We start from the raw sequence: 23737 nt of genomic DNA, 5'->3' as shown, positions 1-23737 counted from the left end.
TCTACCTAACACCCTGAATAGAAAAGATCTATTCACGCGATCAAAAGCTTTCGCCTGATCTAGCGCTGCTACCATTAAAGGCAGCCCTCTATCTTCAACCCAAGCGATGGAATCCCTGATCAACTGTAGGTTCCATCTTATAGAGCGGCCCTCTACCCCGCACGTCTGATCCTCGTGGACGACGTAGGGAAGGGCTGTGCGCAACCGGTCTGCTAAAACCTTTGCAAGAATCTTGTAATCTACGCACAGCATGGTCAATGGCCGCCAGTTGCCAAGGTCAGTTGCTTCCCCCTTCTTATAAAGAAGTGACAGCACACCAACAGCCATTGATCCCCCCGGGACCCCCGTCTCAAGGATGGCCTTCAAGACTTCGAGAACCACTGGTCCAAGTATACCCCAAAACTTGAGGTAAAACTCAGCCGGCAGCCCATCCATCCCAGGCACCTTCCCTTTTCCCATCCTCCTAAGAGCGCTCTCAACCTCTTCTAGTGAGATCTGGGCCTCCATCACGTGTCTAATGTCCTCTGGCAACCGCCGGGACAAGTGTTCTAAAAACACGTTTCCCTGCTCTACATCTATTTCCCTTTCCTTAAATAAACCTTGGAAATGATCAGTTGTCACCCTGACCATTTCCTCTGGTTAAATTACTATACTACCATTTTCTTCCCTAACTCCCTGCATTACCTTCCTACTCTGTCTGGCCCTAACCGACTTAAAGAACATAGCGGAACAAGTCTCATTATGTTCTAGAAAGCCACTATGCGCACACTCCAGGAAAGCTCGAGCCTTCTGCTCCTGCAGCTCCCTGAGCTGCGCCTTTAGGGCTGCGAATCTCTCCCAGTCAATCGACCCGCCGAGGTTGCCTGCCTCGTACTCAAGTTCAATTAACCTTTGGATACGTTCCACCTCCCTCCTTTCCTCCCTTTTTTTCCTTCTACAATATCCTATTATAAAAGCCCTTATCCTCCCCTTGACTAAATCCCACCACTCTAACACCCCCTCGCACATGGACCGGAGGCCGTCAAGCCTCCAAAAGAAACAAAAAAATGCATCAACGAAAGCCTGCTCCTCCAGTATATCCCGATCTAACTTCCAGTACCCCCTGCCGAAGAGGCAGACTGGCGACCCCACCTGCAGGAACACCCCGTCGTGATCCGTGAAGAAAACAGGCAACAGCCGCCCAGACAACTGACCCAAAGACCTGGATACAAAAATGTAGTCGAGCCTCCGCGCAACCCCCCTGGAGTTGCGCCATGTAGGACCGACCATTGCCGGAGTAGTGTGCAGGCCACCATCAACCAGACCATGGCAAGCCATTAGCCCAGAGATGGCACCTGCACTGCTATCACCGCCTAACCCTAAATCTATATTAAAGTCTCCTCCTATCACCAAGTGCCTGTTTGTAACACACAGGGGCGCCAGACAGTCCACCATCTCCCTCCTGTCTGCCGCCACCTGTGGCCCATACACCCCAATTAACCTATATCTAGCTTCTCTAAACTTAACATCTATCCCCAAAACTCTACCCTGCATTATTACAAAAGTGTTCTCTATTTTAACCTCTCTATGCCCACACAAAATCCCTACTCCTGTTGAGTGCACCCCTCCTATGCCCCAAAAAGATTCCCCCTTATCCCACTCCCTCTTAAATCTACACACATCCCCACCATCCCTCAGGTGAGCCTCCTGTAAAAAACAGAAATCAAACCCCACACCCTCTAAATAACAAAAAACCGCCCTCCTTTTAACATTATCCCTTAACCCCCTAACATTTAGACTAAAAAAAGAAACAGAACTATTCATTTAATTATTTACAACAAATAAAAACCCCAAAACCCAAAGAAAAACCAGGAGACTCACCCGATGCTCCCCTGGTCCATCTCCACCGGCGGGGACGTCCTCTCCTCTCCTGACGCCCCCCCGTCCTCCATCCCAACCCATGATCCAGGCAGTGTGTTGGGTCCCCCCTCCCCACCCACCATCCCCCCCTCCCTGTTTGCCTCGGGGCTGCATATAGGGGACCCCATCTCCCCAAACAGGAGTTGGGATCCCTCTAGCAAACAACCCACCGACCCCTCACTGGAGTCATCCACTAAAATGCAAGGGGCTGAGGCAAACCGGGAGGACAAATTACCCTCCCCTCCCCCCCCCGCCACTCTCTTAACCCCCCCCCCTCCCCCTCCACACCCCCCTCCCTCTCACTTCCTGCCAAGCTCCCCCTCTTTATCCCTTTCTTCTTTGGTGAAGGAGGTAGCGGGGAGACACAACGTCCCATCCCCACTAACCCCTCCACCAAATCCCTCATTTCGACCTCGAGGAAGCCTGGCAGGCTGTCCCCCCACTCCTTCGGGGCCCAGTCCCCAAAGTCATGCTCTAGTACATTTAGGTTGGCACCCAAATGTACTAAACCCTGATATTCTAAAAGCGAATGAACCCTGCTATTCTAAAAGAAGGGCAGCAACCTCTATATAATTATACCCGAAAATTGTCAGTGTATTGCATAAATAATTATGATTACTAAATGTTACATGAATTGTAAATATGAAATCTCAAACCCAAATGTACACCCCTTTGTTAATATATATGTATAATATAGAACATAAAGTCATATGTATAAATCACTGATATCGATTAGGGGGGAAATCAGGATGTACATGATGTTGAAACGAACACAACTAAACAAAACACCAGGAAATGGGAGATATCTTTTACCTCACTGGTTAGAGGCAACCTGCAGAAGACAGTCAGCTACATTTTGGAGTGATGCATTTAAATTTAGGGGTCGCTAAACAAGGGAAAGCAACACTTATTTGTCATCACTCATCGATATCATGTTGAAATCAATTGTGCGAAAGGAGGGAGATGAGGTTGCACATCCTGTTAAAACTAACAGCTCAAAAACCACACGGAATCTGGGAGTAGTGTGTACATCCCTGGTTAGAGGACAATTTGTAGAAAACAGCTAGCTACAATTTGAAGGCTAATATCCATATCACTCTGAAATCAATTGAATGGGGCAAACGTTTAGGGTTCTACATTGTGAAATTCCTTAAAATACTCATACTACAATGTTAAAACATTCTACATTGTGACATAAATTCACTGATATCACAAAAAAACTCCTTCATGTATGTATTTTCTGATGTTTGATCAGAGATCTTTTATCTGAGTATCTCTTGTAACATTGATCACAGCTATAAGGTTTCTCTCCTGTGTGTGTTCTCTGGTGTGATGTCAGATGGCCAGATTGACCAAAACTCTTCCCACATTGACCACAGCTATAAGGTTTCTCTCCTGTGTGTATTCTCTGGTGAAGAGTCAGAGAGCAAGATTGACCAAAACTCTTCCCACATTGACCACAGCTATAAGGTTTCTCTCCTGTGTGTATTCTCTGGTGTAGAGTCAGATTGCCAGATGAAGTACATCTCTTCCCACATTGTGCACAGTGGTAAGGATTTTCTCCTGTGTGTGTTCTCTGGTGTATTGTCAGCTGGCCAGATCGACCAAAACTCTTCCCACATTGACCACAGCTGTAAGGTTTCTCTCCTGTGTGTATTCTCTGGTGTAGAGTCAGATGGCCAGATGAAGTACATCTCTTCCCACATTGACCACAGCTATAAGGTTTATCTCCTGTGTGTATTCTCTGGTGTGATATCAGGCTGGTTGACTGAGTAAAACTCTTCCCACATTGAACACAGTTATAAGGTCTCTCTCCTGTGTGTGTTCTCTGGTGTTGAGTCAGAGAGCCAGATGATGTAAAACTTTTCACACATTGACCACAGCTATAAGGTTTATCTCCTGTGTGTATTCTCTGGTGTGATATCAGGCTGGTTGACTGAGTAAAACTCTTCCCACAATGAACACAGTTATAAGGTCTCTCTCCTGTGTGTGTTCTCTGATGAATTTTAATGCCTGATGAGGTGAATCTCTTCCCACAGTCAGAGCAGCAGTGAGTTCTCTTCCCTGTGGGTCTCTGCTGGTGTTTCTTGAGGTGTTCTGATCTGGAGAGACTCTTCTCTGCCTCTTCAGTATCATGAGGTTGTTGAGGCTCCCCAGAGGATCCACGATAGTCCCGTCTCTCTCCTGTGTGAACAACAAAGTCAGACAGTTGATTAAAGGCCCACAACAGCGGAAATCCACTGTAAAAGGTGATGCCAACAGCATAGCCAAGATGTTGTACAACAATTGATGTCTGTAATGAATGTTAAAATTATTTGACAATTGTCTTAAAATGAGCAACAAGTCATATTTTGTCTAAAATTTTCACATTAGTAGTAACATTAAGATTGTAGACTAGAAATAAGTTATTCATGTTGTTGAAACTCTAAGTAGTGTGGTAGAAGACTTTTGGTCTACAATACAGGCCCTTTCCTGTGTTGCTAAAATTGCGGCACGAGAGAAACACCTCCCTGCTAATGAGGAAACCGCTAGTTATGGATGTAGTATATCTGGTGTCGTGGAAATTTCCTGTATTACCACATCATGAGGGAGCAAACCACACACAAGTCAGAGTTATCATAAAGTCCATCTTTTAATAATATATGAGCTTCACCATAGCCCTCTGACTCTCAGATCAATTCAGTGTCATGAATGAATTCTCTGAGAGTGCTTACAAAACAGTCCTTGGTATCATTTATAGCCAAGACACACCCATCAAAACTCACATGATGAATAACAGATCTTAGGGACATTATACAAATAACCCTTTACCAGAAAAAGGAGTATCCCATAATTTAAAGCATTAGCTATAAATTATCGTTCAGTTTGGTCTCCTAAACCAAAGCTCTTATCTCGTTCTTGGTACCACTTAGAACCCAAAACATTACCTCATCCAATGGCGTATATCAAATACACCCCTTCCTGGACAAGCTTACAGAGAGACGTGACTGGCGCACAGACATTGTGGAGCCACCTAACTGGTTCCCCATTAATCACACCATCCCCTCACATGGTTTAGGAATAGTTTACAGACACATTCACAGATAAGACTAACCCGACCTCTCCGCCTCTCTGGGCCCAAGTAACTTTATCCACATAAGCATGCTTATGAAAATTAATAAAACATCTTATTTATAAATGTTACCTAAAGAATTCTGATTCTGCCACGACAATGGTAATGAGGAAACCACTAGTTATGGATGTAGTATATCTGGTAATGAGGAAACCACTAGTTATGGATGTAGTATATCTGGTAATGAGGAAACCACTAGTTATGGATGTAGTATATCTGGTAATGAGGAAACCACTAGTTATGGATGTAGTATATCTGGTAATGAGGAAACCACTAGTTATGGATGTAGTATATCTGGTAATGAGGAAACCACTAGTTATGGATGTGGTATATCTGGTAATGAGGAAACCACTAGTTATGGATGTAGTATATCTGGTAATGAGGAAACCACTAGTTATGGATGTAGTATATCTGGTAATGAGGAAACCACTAGTTATGGATGTAGTATATCTGGTAATGAGGAAACCACTAGTTATGGATGTAGTATATCTGGTAATGAGGAAACCACTAGTTATGGATGTAGTATATCTGCTAATGAGGAAACCACTAGTTATGGATGTAGTATATCTGGTAATGAGGAAACCACTAGTTATGGACGTAGTATATCTGCCAGGAGCAAAAATGGTGAGCAAAGATTTGTTTTTCACAATGTATTCTGAATGTGAATGGGGGAAAACTCAGGGAAGGAACCTCCATTTCCAGGTTGCTTATGAGAGCATTTCACACTACTTTGGATGTTAATTGTAAGGATCGATTGAATGTCCTGCTTAATATAATGTTTGTGTCATCATCGCAAATCAAAAAACACTTCAACCAGTAAAATGATTTTTGGCTTTTCCATCAACCTGACAATGAGGGTTTGTACACTGTTATCCATATTGGCCCACAACTTCACCGAACAACAAATATACCTGTAATGAACGAAGAAGCACTTTGGTTGTTGTTGCATGACATACTGTGGGTCAAAAAAAGTATTTAGTCAGCCACCAATTGCGCAAGTTCTCCCACTTAAAAAGATGAGAGGCCTGTAATTTTCATCATAGGTACACTTCAACTGTGACAGACAAAATGAGAGAATATACTATATAGCCTAGAAACCTGGTTAAACTATCATTAGGACATCATGGATGAATTCTAGAATATACTATATAGCCTAGAAACCAGGTTAAACTATCATTAGGACATCATGGATGAATTCTAGAATATACTATATAGCCTAGAAAACTGGTTAAATTATCATGATGACCTCATGGATGGCCAGTCCTTGTATTCATAGTGTAGTGAATTCAGGGAGAGGCCCTGAGCTGAACTCAAACCTGGGTCCAGCGACTGTCAAATCAACACCTTATAACTGTTACGCCAAGATGTCTGAACTTCTTGACGAGGTCGCTAGGTGTTGGGTTAAGGTTTCTACAATATCGTTCTCTATGAATTTGAGAGTGGTTACACTTCTCCTTCCCCCATCCCTCAGCTGTTAACCAAGTCTCTGGGCAGCCATTTTGTTGCTGTTTAAAAACCCCACACAACCCAGCAATCTGCAGTTCAAACAATAACAAATCTGTCATTCCACCACTATTTTGGTAATAAAATTATGGGTTTGGATAAATGTAACTACAGACAGACCTATGGATGCAAGGACTGACCATCCATGATATCAACATTATAGTTTTAATCATGTTGAGGCAGCAGGGTAGCCTAGTGGTTAGAGCGTTGGACTAGTAACCGGTTGCAAGTTCACATCCCCGAGCTGACATGGTACAAATCTGTCGTTCTGCCCCTGAACAGGCAATTAACCCACTGTTCCTAGTCCGTTAATGAAAATAAGAATTTGTTCTTAACTGCTATACAATGTTGATTTACATTGTTTCTAAACATTATAGTAAAAAAAATATTATTTGGGGTTCTGATGGGGTACAACAGTTGAACTCCGCTCATGAGGCATGTGTTATATTCTTTAAGAATCAATGGCTGTAAATAAATAATTTAAAAGTCACAATATGGATGTAGCAATTGCAGATTTCCACCGTAACACCAAACATCAGTTCAACTGCAGAGTTTGTGCCTCTGTTGTTAAGACAGTACTTACCAGTGTTAATCAGGGAACGGTTTCTCAAAACCATCTTACGGTTGAGTTCATCGTTAGAACCATTGGACGCCTTAAGATGCGTTTGGGAAACCGGAACCAGATATCCACGTTCCTCCTCTTCCTCCTTTTTCGATGTAACAGTCATCTCCTCCCCCTCCTCTTTCACGCCATAAACTACATGCTCTCCTTTCACTGTAACACCATCCTCCTCTTTCACTCTGAACGCGTCCTCCTCTTCTTTCACACTAAAGGCCCCACTCTCTACTTCTTGTTTTACTGTGATATCTTCCTCGTCTTTCACTCTGAACGCGTCCTCCTCTTCTTTCACAGTAAAGGCCCCACTCTCTACTTCTTGTTTTACTGTGATATCCTTCTCTTCATTAGAAGGAGAGTAGCCTGGTGACCGCATGGTCGGGGATGTTAGCTATGCTAATGCTAACTTAACCAGCCCGCTTGCTGACTAATAACAACACCGTAAATATGAAATGAAATCGGATAACTAAGTAGACGACAGAAATGGGTTTAATACACAGTGGCTAATATACACGAAAGCGTCTAAAGAGCTATATTGGTTCGGCTAATTTGTCTAGCAAGCTACCGAGGTGTCTGACGAGCTGTTGCTGCTGATGAAAGAAGCGTTCCGTCCACTAGATTATACGTCACACCAACAGCATAACCATAAATTCCCAGACCGCCATCTGCTGACTGGAGTGGGTAACGCAGTTGAGTAAAATGTTTATTTAATTTTCAGACAAAAAGTTAAAGGGTTGGAATCAGAGACGACGCTAGTGCTAAAATATGAATTACCCCCCCTAAATAAATCAATATCAGTCAATATATTTTTTTCTGTGATTTATTTTTTTTCGTCAACCGTTCCATCGCATCTTAAACGTCCTATCGGTTCGCCACTAGGACCGGTGGAGGCTGCTGCTGCACAAGTGACTGTTGGACTTTCTTCAGCAAAGATGGCGGACAGAAATACTAGGAGAGAGGGGTACCTCTACACAGACCTGAAATGGATCAAAGATGGCGGACAGAAATACTAGGAGAGAGGGGTACCCCTACACAGACCTGAAATGGATCAAAGATGGCGGACAGAAATACTAGGAGATAGGGGTACCTCTACACAGACCTGAAATGGATCAAAGATGGCGGAGAGAAATACTAGGAGAGAGGGGTACCTCTACACAGACCTGAAATGGATCAAAGGTGGCGGACAGAAATACTAGGATGGAAGCAAGTGTAAGGGATTATAACGTCATAGTGAATCATGCAAAAAACATGTACAGTTGACAGGAATGTTAGTTAATGGAGAGACAAACGATTATGCTTGTTTTAAATCATAGTTCATTTACGTAAATCGTGATTTAGCCCGCTAGCTGGGCTAGTTTTATAGGTGTTGTGACATGAGTATGAAATTGTCATTCTGGTTGTTTTAGGGACACCTTAAACAACCCACAAACCAGGCGGTCGTTTTGTGAAAAAGTGGATGTATAGAATCTAGTTGGCTGAAGAATTTACTGCAAATTGAATGTATAAATTTGTATTTGCCATGCAGATAGATGAAATAACGTATGCTATTGTGCAGTGGATGACTGTGCAGTGGATGATTAAAATCCCTGTATGCCCATGGATGTGTAGCTAGCTATCTAGCCGATCTGTGTATGGACCCAAATGTTTGGTATACATATTAGTTCAGAACCTAGCTATGAACCTCAGCTATCATAGCCAGTTGTATCAACTTCAAAACAGCCTGAATGACATTAATGAAGCCTATGGATTGAGTAGAATATAATATCATGTTTTGTCAAGGATTCATGTCAAATATACATGTAGTTATTACCATGCATGAGATCCCCACATTGTAGCCTGTACATTTAATATATTCACTGATCATGTACTCTACCTTGGCAAATTAATGTGCAGTTTAGTTATGAATGTCTTTGAGGTGATCAAATCCCTGTCTTTGAATGACGCCGTGTCTGCATGTATGTATTACATTATACACTTCAACAGTGTTTACCAATCTTGGTCCTGGGACATCAATGGTTACACATTGTAACTAATAGACTAGAAACAGGATTTAACTAGTTAATTCATATATACAGAAATATAATTTTTTAAAACACTACACTACACTTCCTATGCATCATGTAAATACTCTTAACACCAGTTCATCTCAACATCTAATGCCCTTCATCTGCATTGATCTGATAAACACAGGATAGGTGGAGTATTTCATCACATTACACTTCATTTCAACCAGTAGAGTATGTGAAACGCTTTATTGAAAAGCTCATTATCCAAGTGTTATAAATACAAGTTCAATCTGTCCATCAATGCACATCTGTTGTGAATTATAAAAACAGAGGAAGAAAGAGGAGGTGGAGAGAGAGGTGTTAAAGACAGAAAGGGAAAGAGGTAGGAGCAGGGAAGGCAGCACATGATTAATGAATCACAGTGCTACATAAATGTTCTCTCAGTTCATCACAATTACATAACCATTGGGCCGACTAGAGACACTGTTATCTTAAAAGCAGGTGAGGTGGCGATGATGGGACTGGGGGTTGGCATCCTCTCACATCAAAACATACCTGCAGACCAGAGACAGATGGAGAGAGTGAGCATGTTTAAGCCTTGTGTATTTAGTTTTTAATCTAACATTGTTAATCATCAATCAGGAGGTGAAATGCAAAACTGACCTTGGATCATTAACTCTGGGACGACTGCATCTGTATTTCAATGTAAAGCATCTCTTTAATAATACTTCCTGTATAATATAAACTGACTTGGGATCATTAACTCTGGGACTACTGCATCTCTATCTGTATTTCAATGTAAAGCATATCTTTAATAATACTTCCTGTATAATATAAACTGACCTGGGATCATTAACTCTGGGACGACTGCATCTATCTGTATTTCAATGTAAAGCATCTCTTTAATAATACTTCCTGTATAATATAAACTGACTTGGGATCATTAACTCTGGGACTACTGCATCTCTATCTGTATTTCAATGCAAAGCATCTCTTTAATAATAATTCCTGTTGACCCGACCAAGTGACCTCTCACCTCTGATCATGCTGTGTCCTCTATGTAGCCAGTTCAGATGCAGGAGGGGTACACCTAAACAGCTGATATAACCTATAGGGTTTAAGGAGAAGAGGAGAGAGGGAATAAGTGAAGGAGAGAGACTTATTGAGAAAATAATGTAGTTAAAACTGACCCTGTGTTTGTCGTGGAAAATCGGTTCAAATATAACGCTTACAAGAACTGGTGAATTCAATAATAGACTTTTAATACAACGTATTGCAAGCCGGAGTGGTCCGCGGAACACACACCCTTTTTCAGAGCACTCACTCTGATTTATACACATATAACATGAGTCCATCCCACATGCAAATTAAGTTACATCCCAATTCGTGCATCCTGCTTGTTCAGCCCAATAACGCCCATATCTGCTTTCCGTCAGATTATATTGATAAGACCCTTTTTATACAACGTAAAGCAAGCCGGAGTGGTCCGCGGAACACACACATTCCCAGAGCCCCGGCTCCTGTATTTGTCCACACATCTCTCTCTTGTGTTACAGTATTATGTTCCTCCATATATGTACATCATTCTCCCATATGTTCAACAGGAATCTGTGTGAGGCCTCACCTGGTGTCCACACCACACTAAGTGGCTGCAGAGTACTTTATGCTGAAAAACATGAACGGACCCACAAGGACAAACAATACAGCGTAGTTATAGAAATAATGAAGTGTCTTACTATTCTCCATGGTTGGCCCTCTTGCCTATTCTTTGAAGGTGGAAGGAGCCACAGTTATACACCTGAACCTGCTTACTCTACAACACAATCCAACAATCAGATTGATACATGAGTGTGTAGTTGTGGGTTATCGGGTGTCCAAGGGACCTTGTCAGGCACGAGTCCTTTCACAACAGCAAGGAAGTGTCGTCGGCGTACTGCGTCATCTTAACACGCAGCCCACCGCTTCCAGGGATCAACAAGCCTTCCACCCCTGTGTCTGCCCTAATGGCAGCCCCCAGAGGCTCCATGTACAGAACGAAGAGGAGAGCCGAGAGTGGGCATCCCTGCCTGACCCCAGACGAGAGGTCAAAAACGTCACCTAAGTGACTATTTACACTAACTCGACACCCCGCTCCGACATATAAAGTACGGATCCATCCTATAAACTTCTCCCCAAATCCTAATCTACCTAACACCCTGAATAGAAAAGATCTATTCACGCGATCAAAAGCTTTCGCCTGATCTAGCGCTGCTACCATTAAAGGCAGCCCTCTATCTTCAACCCAAGCGATGGAATCCCTGATCAACTGTAGGTTCCATCTTATAGAGCGGCCCTCTACCCCGCACGTCTGATCCTCGTGGACAACGTAGGGAAGGGCTGTGCGCAACCGGTCTGCTAAAACCTTTGCAAGAATCTTGTAATCTACGCACAGCATGGTCAATGGCCGCCAGTTGCCAAGGTCAGTTGCTTCCCCCTTCTTATAAAGAAGTGACAGCACACCAACAGCCATTGATCCCCCCGGGACCCCCGTCTCAAGGATGGCCTTCAAGACTTCGAGAACCACTGGTCCAAGTATACCCCAAAACTTGAGGTAAAACTCAGCCGGCAGCCCATCCATCCCAGGCACCTTCCCTTTTCCCATCCTCCTAAGAGCGCTCTCAACCTCTTCTAGTGAGATCTGGGCCTCCATCACGTCTCTAATGTCCTCTGGCAACCGCCGGGACAAGTGTTCTAAAAACACGTTTCCCTGCTCTACATCTATTTCCCTTTCCTTAAATAAACCTTGGAAATGATCAGTTGTCACTCTGACAATTTCCTCTGGTTTACTTACTATACTACCATTTTCTTCCCTAACTCCCTTCATTACCTTCCTACTCTGTCTGGCCCTAACCGACTTAAAGAACATAGCGGAACAAGTCTCATTATGTTCTAGAAAGCCACTATGCGCACGCTCCAGGAAAGCTCGAGCCTTCTGCTCCTGCAGCTCCCTGAGCTGCGCCTTTAGGGCTGCGAATCTCTCCCAGTCAATCGACCCGCCGAGGTTGCCTGCCTCGTACTCGAGTTCAATTAACCTTTGGATACGATCCACCTCCCTCCTTTCCTCCCTTTTTTTCCTTCTACAATATCCTATTATAAAAGCCCTTATCCTCCCCTTGACTAAATCCCACCACTCTAACACCCCCTCGCACATGGACCGGAGGCCGTCAAGCCTCCGAAAGAAACAAAAAAATGCATCAACGAAAGCCTGCTCCTCCAGTATATCCCAATCTAACTTCCAGTACCCCCTACCGAAGAGGCAGACCCCACCTGCAGGAACACCCCGTCGTGATCCGTGAAGAAAACAGGCAACAGCCGCCCAGACAACTGACCCAAAGACCTGGATACAAAAATGTAGTCGAGCCTCCGCGCAACCCCCCTGGAGTTGCGCCATGTAGGACCGACCATTGCCGGAGTAGTGTGCAGGCCACCATCAACCAGACCATGGCAAGCCATTAGCCCAGAGATGGCACCTGCACTGCTATCACCGCCTAACCCTAAATCTATATTAAAGTCTCCTCCTATCACCAAGTGCCTGTTTGTAACACACAGGGGCGCCAGACAGTCCACCATCTCCCTCCTGTCTGCCGCCACCTGTGGCCCATACACCCCAATTAACCTATATCTAGCTTCTCTAAACTTAACATCTATCCCCAAAACTCTACCCTGCATTATTACAAAAGTGTTCTCTATTTTAACCTCTCTATGCCCACACAAAATCCCTACTCCTGTTGAGTGCACCCCTCCTATGCCCCAAAAAGATTCCCCCTTATCCCACTCCCTCTTAAATCTACACACATCCCCGCCATCCCTCAGGTGAGCCTCCTGTAAAAAACAGAAATCAAACCCCACACCCTCTTAATAACAAAAAAACCGCCCTCCTTTTAACATTATCCCTTAACCCCCTAACATTTAGACTAAAAAAAGAAACAGAACTATTCATTTAAATATTTACAACAAATAAAAAACCCAAAACCCAAAGAAAAACCAGGAGACTCACCCGATGCTCCCCTGGTCCATCTCCACCGGCGGGGACGTCCTCTCCTCTCCTGACGCCCCCCCGTCCTCCATCCCAACCCATGATCCAGGCAGTGTGTTGGGTCCTCCCTCCCCACCCACCATCCCCCCCTCCCTGTTTGCCTCGGGGCTGCATATAGGGGACCCCATCTCCCCAAACAGGAGTTGGGATCCCTCTAGCAAACAACCCACCGACCCCTCACTGGAGTCATCCACTAAAATGCAAGGGGCTGAGGCAAACCGGGAGGACAAATTACCCTCCCCTCCCCCCCCCGCCACTCTCTTAACCCCCCCCTCCCCCTCCCTCTCACTTCCTGCCAAGCTCCCCCTCTTTATCCCTTTCTTCTTTGGTGAAGGAGGTAGCGGGGAGACACAACGTCCCATCCCCACTAACCCCTCCACCAAATCCCTCATTTCGACCTCGAGGAAGCCTGGCAGGCTGTCCCCCCACTCCTTCCCCCCCTACCACCCCCTCCCCTCCCACCTCCCCTCCTCCCTCCTTCTCCGTCACTGTCCCCGTTCCCTCTTCCACTCCTTCTCGTACGACTGTCCCCTTCTCCCTCTTCTCAGCTCCTCCACCTTCTTCCGTCCCCTTTTTCTTCTCTCCTTCTGTTCCATTATTTTCTTCTCCTCGCCTCTTTCTTCCCACCTCATCCTTCTTCCCATCTTCTTCCTGCGCCGTCTTTTCCCCTGTGCCATCCATGCAATCCGCACGCGTCCTTTCTTTCCTCCCCCCATCCCCCGCTCCCCCCCCCCAGCTGCAGACGCGTATGACCTGTGACGAGCCGGGCAATCACGCCACAGGTGTACTTTCGAGCCACACCCGTGGCAAGCCTTGGGCTCGTCACACTCCTTGGCCTCGTGCTCTTCCGACCCACAAAAACGACATTTCTTGGCGCTGCACGAGGCCAGGATATGGCCGTAGGCCATACAACGCCTGCAGAACGGGGGCTGACGTGCATAGTAGAGTGTTCCCCAGTCAGCCCCCAGGGAGAACATCGCCGGAGGATGGAGGTAGCCATCCACACTCTTCGGGGACTCCCTGAGTAACGCCTGGAACCCTCTCCTCCCGTTCCAGAAACCCAGGGAGTCCCTGAGGTACCTCGCTGAGGAGACATTGTCCATGTATCTCCCCAGAAAGGCCCTCACTTCTTCATCCTTCACGTGCGGATTGTACATGTTTACGGTGACCACCCTGAAGTTGTTCTTTGCCAGGCTGGTCACCGCATAATGGCACAGTTGTCCTTTTCTTTCCGCTTCCTTTGCCATCTTCAATACATCATCATGTTTCTCTTGCTTGTGAAACGTCACATCAAAACCCTTTTCATTTGGGTTGCCTTGAAGGCAGAGTACTTCCTTCACCTCTATCCTGAGGCATCCCATCAATATGGTCCTTCCAAAAGTTTCCCTGCCCCAAGGTTCCATCTCCTTTTCAGTCCATGAAAATCTTACGGTATTTGCTATACCAATCCCCGGAACCGACCAGGTTTGCTTGTTTGTATTCATTTTTCTTCTTCAAAAAAAAGCTCTCTTCAGAAAGAAGCTTCAACCTGAAATGAAAACATCTTTAACCAAAAAGGTGGAGCAACTAAAGGTGTTGACTCTCCACATCTATCAAGACAACTGGAACACTGGGCCAGACACTCTTAAATAGAACCTGGACCAGCTCAGGTGAAACACATACTGACTAATGAGGTGGTACCAATCAGTGCACCCTACGTGCTAACGAGCTATACGTGCTAAAGTCCAACCTCAAAACATAAATGGAAAGACCAAAGCCTGTAACACCTTCCCCCTTTAGACAACAAATATATCCTATATTTTTGTTGGACATGGTTGCTCACCCCCAACAGAAAACGTCCATTTCACATAATCAACTACAATGCTTCTACAATATAAACATGGTGTCTACTGGCTGTCAACAATTAAAAACAAGAAAAAATACGTATTTCTAAATAATAATATACAATCGTATTATTATTTTAAAAAAAAATGTTTTCTTTCAATAGAATCCTAAAACTCACTCAAAGACAGGAATTTGATCACCTCAAAGACATTCATACCTAAACTGCACATTAATTTGCCAAGGTAGAGTACATGATCAGTGAATATATTAAATGTACAGGCTACAATGTGGGGATCTCATGCATAGTAATAACTACATGTATATACGACTTGCATCCTTGGTACAACATGATCATATATTCTTCTCAATCCATAGGCTTCATTAATGTCATTCAGGCTGTTTTGAAGTTGATACAACTAGCTATGATAGCTGAGGTTCATAGCTAGGTTCTGAACTAATATGTATACCAAACATTTGGGTCCATACACAGATCGGCTAGATAGCTAGCTACACATCCATGGGCATTCAGGGATTTTAATAATCCACTGCATAATAAGCAAGAACAAGAATAACAAGAACATAGCAATCTATGCGATTTCATCTATCTGCATGGCAAATATCAGCAAGTTAAGCTTACAAAATTGCACATTCAATTTGCAGTACATTTTTCAGCTAGCTAGATTCTATACATCCACTGTTTTACAAAATGACAGCCTGGTGTGCTGGCCATCTTTGATCCATTTCTTGTCTGTGTAGGGGTACCCCTCTCTCCTAGTATTTCTGTCTGCCATCTTTGCTGAAGAAAGTCTAACAGTCACTAGTGTAGCAGCAGCCTCCCCCGGTCCTAGTGCCGAACCGGTAGGACTTTTAAAATGCGATGGAACGGTTGACGAAAAAAAGAAATCACAGAAAAAATATATGGACTGATATTGATTTATTTAGTGGGGGCTAATATATATTTTAGTTCTAGCGATGTCCCTGATTCCTACCCTTTAACTTTTTGTCTGATAATAAAATATACATTTTACTCAACTGCGTTACCCACTCCAGTCAGCAGATGGCGGTCTGAGACTTTAAGGTTATGCTGTTGGTGTGACGTATAATCTAGTGGACGGAACGCTTCTTTCAACAGCAACAGTAAGTTATCCACCTCGGTAGCTTGCTAGACAAAAAAGCTGAACCAGTAAAGCTCTTCAGACGCTTTCGTGTTTATTAGCCACTGTATTTTAAACACACTTCTTTTGTCTAGTTAGTTATCCGATTTAATTTAATATTTACGGCGTTGTTGTTATTAGTCAGCTAGCAGTCTGGTTAAGTTAGCATTAGCATAGCTAACATCCGCGACCATGCGGTCACTAAGCTACTCTCCTTCTGCTAAAGAAGAGGTGGATATCACAGTAAAACAAGAAGTAGATATCACAGTAAAACAAGAAGTAGAGGCCGTTACTGTGAAAGAAGAGGAAGACGCGTTCAGAGTGAAAAAGGAGGAGGATGTTACAGTAAAACGAGAGGAGGATGCAGTTTATAGAGTGAAAGAGGAGGAGAGAGAGATGACTGTTACATCGAAAAAGGAGGAAGAAGAGGAACCTGGATATCTGGGCCCGGTTTTCCGAATGCATCTTAAGGCATCCAATGGTTCTAATGATGAATTTAGCCAAAATGTGATTTTGAGAAACCGTAACCTGACTAACACTAGTAAGTACTGTCTTAACAACAGAGGCACAAACTCTGCAGTTGTTGAACAGATGTTTGGTGTTAAAGCAGAAATCTGCAATTGCTACATTCATGTTATGACTTTTAAATAATTAATTTATAGCCATTGATTCTTGAAGAATATAACACATGCTTCATGAGCTTAGTTCAACTGTTGTACCCCATCAGAACCCAGAATAAGCTTTTTTTACTTTAATGTTTAGAAACAATGTAAATAAACACTGTATCGCCTCAAAATGTCAGCTCGGGGATATGAACTTGCAACCGGTTACTAGTCCAACGCTCTAACCACTAGGCTACCCTGCTGCCTCAACATGGTTAAAACTATAATGTTGATATCATTGATGGTCAGGCCTTGCATCCATAGGTCTGTCTGTAGTTACATTTATCCAAACCATAATAATTTTATTACCAAAATAGTGGTGGAATGACAGATTTGTTATTGTTTGAACTGCAGATTGCTGGGCTGTGTGGGGTTTTTAAACAGCAACAAAATGGCTGCCCAGAGACTTGGTTAACAGCTGAGGGATGGGGGAAGGAGAAGTGTAACCACTCTCAAATTCATAGAGAACGATATTGTAGAAACCATAACCCAACACCTAGCGACCTCGTCAAGAAGTTCAGACATCTTGGCGTAACAGTTATAAGGTGTTGACTTGACAGTCGCTGGACCCAGGTTTGAGTTCAGCTCAGTCCCTCCCCCTGAATTCAATACAAGGACTGGTGTCATAATGATAATTTAACCAGTTTTCTAGGCTATATAGTATATTCTAGAATTAATCCATGATGTCATAATGATAGTTTAACCAGGTTTCTAGGCTATATAGTACATTCTCTCATTTTGTCTGTCACAGTTGCTGACTTTTGCCTTATACCTGCAGCAAATGCCTCTACCCCGTCTTCTGGCTGGGCAGAGGACTTTAGGATTTTAGTTACTGCGGTGTAACAAGGGCCTAGCCGTGCGGCCCTACCAACCCTTCTATTTCTTCGTAATGGCCCTTCGCGTGAGTTGGGTTTGTTCCTTCGTTCACGTTGTCACTCCCTTATTTTCCGGTCTAGTATGAGGCCTTGGATAGATATACTCCTATTTAAATATTCTGAGTGTTATGGATTCCTCCTGTATTTCCTTACCTTCAAGTTTCTTTTACCTCTATATATATATCAATACCTAATAACTTCTTCTATTGGTTATTATGCTCGTCAGCTAGTAGTCACTTGGAAACTAGTATTGGTATATATTTTGACACACAATGACAGTTTTTTATTTTACCTTTATTTTACTAGGCAAGTCAGTTAAGAACAAATTCTTATTTTCAATGACGGCCTAGGAACAGTGGGTTAACTGCCTGTTCAGGGGCAGAACGACAGATTTGTACCTTGTCAGCTCGGGGATTCGAACTTGCAACCTTTCGGTTACTAGTCCAACGCTCCAACCACTCGGCTACCCTGCTGCCCCAAATATTCTTTAATTGGTAATTGGTATTCTCACAGCACTAACGCTAGATTCCGAATTCCAATATCCTAATACACTTCCAACTCTGTGTATGGACTCAATATATTGTAACTGGTACTTGGCTGTTTCCTTGTATTGCTAATCACATCTGTACTTGATGTCTCACTGTTTTACTGCCGCTTTGTCTGTGATCAAGAGGTGTCAAGACCCCTGTGTTTCAAATATGGTTCTCGTCTAACAAAAAGCGTATAGTGCAATAGTAAATTTACCTATGAGGATTCTCCATATGAAGTCTGTCTCATATGTCAGTGAGGATCATGCCTCTCTTATGATCTCTGTTCTCTTTATATACCTTTTTACAGGGTAAGTTCGCAAGTTTCTGGAGCTGTGGCTAAACCACACTTTCACACTGACACTGCCCTGCTGCTTGCACCGGCCGCTTACTCGGGGACTGTAGATTGCTTACACTGAGTGCTTACTCGGGGACTGTAGATTGCTTACACTGAGTGCTTACTCGGGGACTGTAGATTGCTTACACTGAGTGCTTACTCGGGGACTATAGATTGCTTACACTGAGTGCTTACACTGGGATGGTAGATTGCTTATTATGTCATCTTAGACCTGTGTCTAAATGGAAGCTTCTTATTCTAAATCTAGGTCATGCACTACTAACTCCCATTCTGCTGCTTTCGTGTTACTGTTGGCTGATTCTACTTAATGATACCAGCTGGTTGTTTCTACCACTTGAGGCGGCGTAGGTGGCATGTCAAGCGTCAGCTGGGAGAAGTCTATGATAGGTATCTCCTCTGCTTCCCCTTGTTGTCCAGTTTCTGCAGGTGTTGTCCATGGTTCCATGAGGTCCCGTGAATGCCCTGTGTTGCTGTCCCCATTGCTTGATGGAGTGGGCAGATTCTTTTCATCTCTTGTCACACCAGATATACGACATTCATAACTAGTGGTTTCCTCATTAGCATGGAGGAGTTTATGCAATCAAATTGCCCTCGTGCCGCACAAACACAAAGGGGCCTGTATTGTAGACCAAAAGTCTTCTACCACACTGCTTAGAGTTTCAACAACATGAATAACTTATTTCTAGTCTACAATCTTAGATGTTACTACTAATGTGAAAACAAGACAAAATATGACTTCTTGCTCATTTTAAGACAATTTTAACATTCATTACAGACATCAATTGTTGTACAACATCATGGCTATGCTGTTGGCATCAACCTTTACCCTGGATTATCGCTGTTGTGGGCCTTTAATCATCTGTCTGACTTTGTTGTTCACACAGGAGAGAGACGTGACTATCGTGGATCCTCTGGGGAGCCTCAACAACCTCATGATGCTGAAGAGGGAGAGAAGAGTCTCTCCAGATCAGGACACCTCAATAAACACCTGCAGAGACACACAGGGAAGAGAACTCACTGCTGCTCTGACTGTGGGAAGAGTTTCACCTCCTTAGCAGGCATTAAAATTCATCAGAGAATCCACACAGGAGAGAAATCGTTTACCTGTATTCAATGTGGGAAGAGTTTTACTACATCTGGCCATCTGACATTGCACCAGAGAATACACACAGGAGAGAGACCTTATAGCTGTGTTCAATGTGGGAGGAGTTTTACTAAATCTAGCAATCTTACAGTACACCAGAGAAAACACACAGGAGAGAAACCTTATAGCTGTGGTCAATGTGGGAAGAGATTTACTAGATCTGGCCATCTGACATTGCACCAGAGAATACACACAGGAGAGAAACCTTATAGCTGTGGTCAATGTGGGAAGAGTTTTGGTAGATCTGACAAGCTGACATCACACCAGAGAACACACACAGGAGAGAAACCTTATAGCTGTGTTCAGTGTGACAAGAGGTACTCTGATAAAAGATCTCTGATCAAACATCAGAAAATACATACATGGAGGAGTTATTTTTGAGCTGTTAGTTTTAACAGGACGTGCAACCTCATCTCCCTCCTGTCGGCACAATTGATTTCAACATGATATCGATGAGTGATGACAAATAAGTGTTGTGTTCCTTTGTTTAGCGACCCTACATTTAAATGCATCATTCCAACATGTAGCTGACTGTCTTCTGTAGGTTGTCCTCTAACCAGTGAGGTGAAATATATCTCCCATTTCCATGTTTTTAGTTGTGTTAGTTTCAACAGCACATACAACCTGATTTCCTCCCTAATTGATATCCGTGATTTTTCTTCTACTTGTCAAAACAACAGCGTTTCTGGTGCTTGTGCAGTTTATAAGGTGATTGTTTTAAAAAAATTACAAGTAATATGATTATTGTGGCAGATGTTTGTTTAAATAGCACATGTTTAGGCTTTCAATTTATCCCAAACTGTTCCTGCATATTGGTTATTGATTTGGAGACGTTAAAACTGTGTTTTGACATTGGGGCTATCACACCTAGCAAAATGTAATTGAAAAGCCATTGAAAATAAGACTATGCAATCAAATATTTCATATTTACATTTCATGTAACATTTGGTAGTGATATTTATTCATGCAACCAACTGACAATTTTTGGTACAATTATATTGACATTGTTGCCCTACTTTTAGAATATTAGGGTTAATTCTCAGATGTGCCAACTCAAATGTACTAGAGCATGACATTGGGGACTGGGCCCCGATCCAACAACATGCCTATCTAGTGAACCCTGAAAAGAGAGAGAAGGTGGAAAGTTACTACGGATATTGCAGGAGTTTCCTCTTGAAATCAGACATGTCTGTTGTAAGGACAACTTGGATGCTGATTGTCTCAAAGGTGGGCAGTCAAAAATATTTGTGTTTTGCGTTTAGCCAGTGCGTTACCATGGATCACAATTTATTTTCTTTGTATTGGGGATGAGTTTTGTTTGGGCTTGGGCTGTTTGGGCTCGTTCCAAGGGGATGAGAGTTCTAGAAGCTAGTGAGTTTTAGGAAGACGAGAGTTCTAGAAGCTAGTGAGTTTTAGGAAGACGAGAGTTCTAGAAGCTAGTGAGTTTTAGGAAGACGAGAGTTCTAGAATCTAGTGAGTTTCAGGAAGACGAGAGTTCTAGAATCTAGTGAGTTTCAGGAAGACGAGAGTTCTAGAATCTAGTGAGTTTCAGGAAGACGAGAGTTCTAGAAGCTAGTGAGTTTCAGGAAGACGAGATTTCTAGAAGCTAGTGAGAAAACAAGTTGTTTTTCCTATTTTTAATTGTTGACACCATGTTTATATTGGTAAAGGTGAATCATTGTGGTTGATTATATTGTGAAATGGAAATTGTTTTATGTTGGTGGTGAGCAAACTTGTCCAACACAAATATAGGATATATTTGTTGTCTAAAGGGGGAAGGTGTTACAGGCTTTTGTTTTTCCATTTATGTTTTGAGGTTGGACTTTTGCCCGTGTAGCTTGTTAGCATATAGGGAGAATCAATCAGAGCCCCTCCTAAAACATGTTTAGTTGTGGTTGTTGTTTGTTCCCTCTTCTGTTTGAGGGACATTTTTGGTTTTCTTGCTGGAGAACGTAACATCAAACAATGGAGAAAGACAGGATATTTTGGGTTGCGTATTGCAGTGAATTGTTCATATTTTAATCGATGACATTTCCTTAGAATGCTCATTAGTTTTCAGTTATTCTGTTTTTTTATCCTCTTATGTTTGTGTTTTAAATATTTGTTTATTTTCATTGTTTTTTCCTGTGAACCCGTTGGTTTGTATCCGTGTCTGAAATGTGCTGTATAAATAAAGCTTGATTTGATTTGAACATATTGCAAAACAAATTAACCCAGTGACTGACCAATCAAGACTCTTGCAAAACCAATGAACAAATATGTGAAAAAGCAAGATCCATCTTAGTGTAAATTCAGTAAATCTTCCACTATGGTATGTGTGTTTTGTATCACTTTTCAACCAATCCCAGGCCATTTGTTGAAGATGAAAAATGTTGAAATCAACCACATGTTAAAGGATTCAACTACTGAAACTAACAAATGGATCAATCCCACTTGTCCAGACTGCTGAAGGCGTGGTGGAGTGGTAAACACCACCCCCGGCTCTACCAGGGGCTTGAGGTGGTCTCCTACAGCCTTGCAGCTTTGCCGTTCCATTTCTTGACTGCTCCTGCAACACAGAAATAAATATATAATATATTTAGTCATATTATATAAAACACTCAAATTAATGGCTATGGAGCATCTACGGCCTCAGTTACACCTGGCACATAAATGTGATTTCTGTCATCCGATCACTAAGCTCCATTAGGTTCAGATCTGACAGGATGGGCCTTCGACGCAGTCAGGCCACCAAATATGCATAAGCAATGTAAAGAGATGTGGGGAAAAGTAAATTATACACAAATGACCTTCATAATATCAAAGAACAAATGTGTGCCTGATGGGAAATTAACTTTCATACAGCCAGAAGGGGTGAGAAATTACACCAATATCAGTGGACAATTTACACTAATGTAAATGAACATAGATGATGGAACATATTCCCTTTTGCTTATGTGATGAACCGCTAAAGGGACATCAATATTTACCATCTAAACCATGTGTGACCTCTCACCTCTCTGGCTGTAGAAGTGTTCTTCCTAACCAGTCCCTCAACAGCTCTCTGACTGAGCTCCACCCTCACTGGGTCTTCAGAGGAGAGGAAGGCTGAGGAGGGATGGAAGGATGAATGGATCAGTCAGTCAATAAAGTGTAGAGCTGCTGTCTGACAAAATCACTATTTTAGTAGTTCATTAAAGTTAATAAGGCTTTATGATTGCTGAATACCAACTATTAATCACTTAGATCATGTATTTTCAGGTAGAGATAGATCCTTGGGAAGTCACTAGCCCGTTGAAGTTGACATTTACAAGGGTAAATGGGTAGGGATGTCCCAAGGATCCCAGATAGCATTGACCATTGTGCATTCTTCTGTCTCTTTTACATAGCAGGTGATGGGTTCTGACTTCTGGACTTTTAAATATGAAATATCTTTATTATGTGAAATCTAATGAAACAATAATGTATGTTGATGCTAATATGATGTCCAATATTCCATGATGTTTCTATATGATGATAATAGCCTAATATATTTAATATGCCATACACTATTTTTTTAACAGTTTCACTAATTAATTTTAATTAACTTAATTATTATGATTCAACGTCAGTACACCGTCTCACCTCATACTGTATTGGAGCAGCAGCCGCTGACTGCCCAGTTCAACATCAGTTCACCGTCTCACCTCAGACTGTATTGGAGCAGCAGCCGCTGAATGCCCAGTTCAACATCAGTTCACCGTCTCACCTCATACTGTATTGGAGCAGCAGCAGCTGACTGCCCAGTTCAACATCAGTTCACCGTCTCACCTCATACTGTATTGGAGCAGCAGCTGACTTGTTCGTTGATGCTAATCATCATGTTTTGAATCTGAGAGTAAATAGATCCGATTACAACTCTAAAAATGAAGGGTTCAACTGGAGTTGTTCTCAGATCCCCTAAGAACCGTAGGGTTCTTGGTCAATGAAAAACAGCCCCAAAAGGTTCTTCAAAGAACTTGTT

At 42.9% G+C, this 23737-nt stretch overlaps 2 protein-coding genes across 2 annotated transcripts; one reads left to right on the top strand and one right to left on the bottom strand.

The window, feature by feature from the left end:
- Positions 1-2643: 2643 nt before the first annotated feature.
- Positions 2644-7506, bottom strand: LOC139394404 (zinc finger protein 180-like). The gene is made up of 2 exons (XM_071142460.1): positions 7137-7506; positions 2644-4206 (listed from the first exon to the last, which is right to left on the bottom strand). The coding sequence occupies exons 1-2, from the start codon at positions 7504-7506 to the stop codon at positions 3125-3127; spliced, it is 1452 nt and encodes a 483-aa protein (XP_070998561.1). The 3' UTR covers positions 2644-3124.
- An 8638-nt stretch (positions 7507-16144) lies between these two features.
- Positions 16145-21963, top strand: LOC139394409 (zinc finger protein 239-like). The gene is made up of 2 exons (XM_071142466.1): positions 16145-16730; positions 19496-21963. Exons 1-2 carry the CDS (start codon positions 16382-16384, stop codon positions 20134-20136), a joined length of 990 nt encoding a protein of 329 aa, XP_070998567.1. The 5' UTR covers positions 16145-16381; the 3' UTR covers positions 20137-21963.
- Positions 21964-23737: the final 1774 nt, after the last annotated feature.

The sequence above is a fragment of the Oncorhynchus clarkii genome, unplaced genomic scaffold (genome assembly GCF_045791955.1).
Source record: "Oncorhynchus clarkii lewisi isolate Uvic-CL-2024 unplaced genomic scaffold, UVic_Ocla_1.0 unplaced_contig_390_pilon_pilon, whole genome shotgun sequence".
Lineage (NCBI taxonomy): Eukaryota > Metazoa > Chordata > Actinopteri > Salmoniformes > Salmonidae > Oncorhynchus > Oncorhynchus clarkii.
This window is presented reverse-complemented; position numbering and strand designations above follow the sequence as displayed.

What these genes read in the sequence shown, in the direction of transcription:
- LOC139394409 (XM_071142466.1), top strand. Translation starts at nt 16,382, where the DNA reads ATGCGGTCACTAAGCTACTCTCCTTCTGCTAAAGAAGAGGTGGATATC. An exon ending in CCGTAACCTGACTAACACTA is followed by an intron (nt 16,731 to 19,495) that starts GTAAGTACTGTC and finishes TTGTTCACACAG; the next exon opens with GAGAGAGACGTGACTATCGT.
- LOC139394404 (XM_071142460.1), bottom strand. Translation starts at nt 7,506, where the DNA reads ATGCGGTCACCAGGCTACTCTCCTTCTAATGAAGAGAAGGATATCACA. An exon ending in TTCTAACGATGAACTCAACC is followed by an intron (nt 4,207 to 7,136) that starts GTAAGATGGTTT and finishes TCAAATAATTTT; the next exon opens with AACATTCATTACAGACATCA.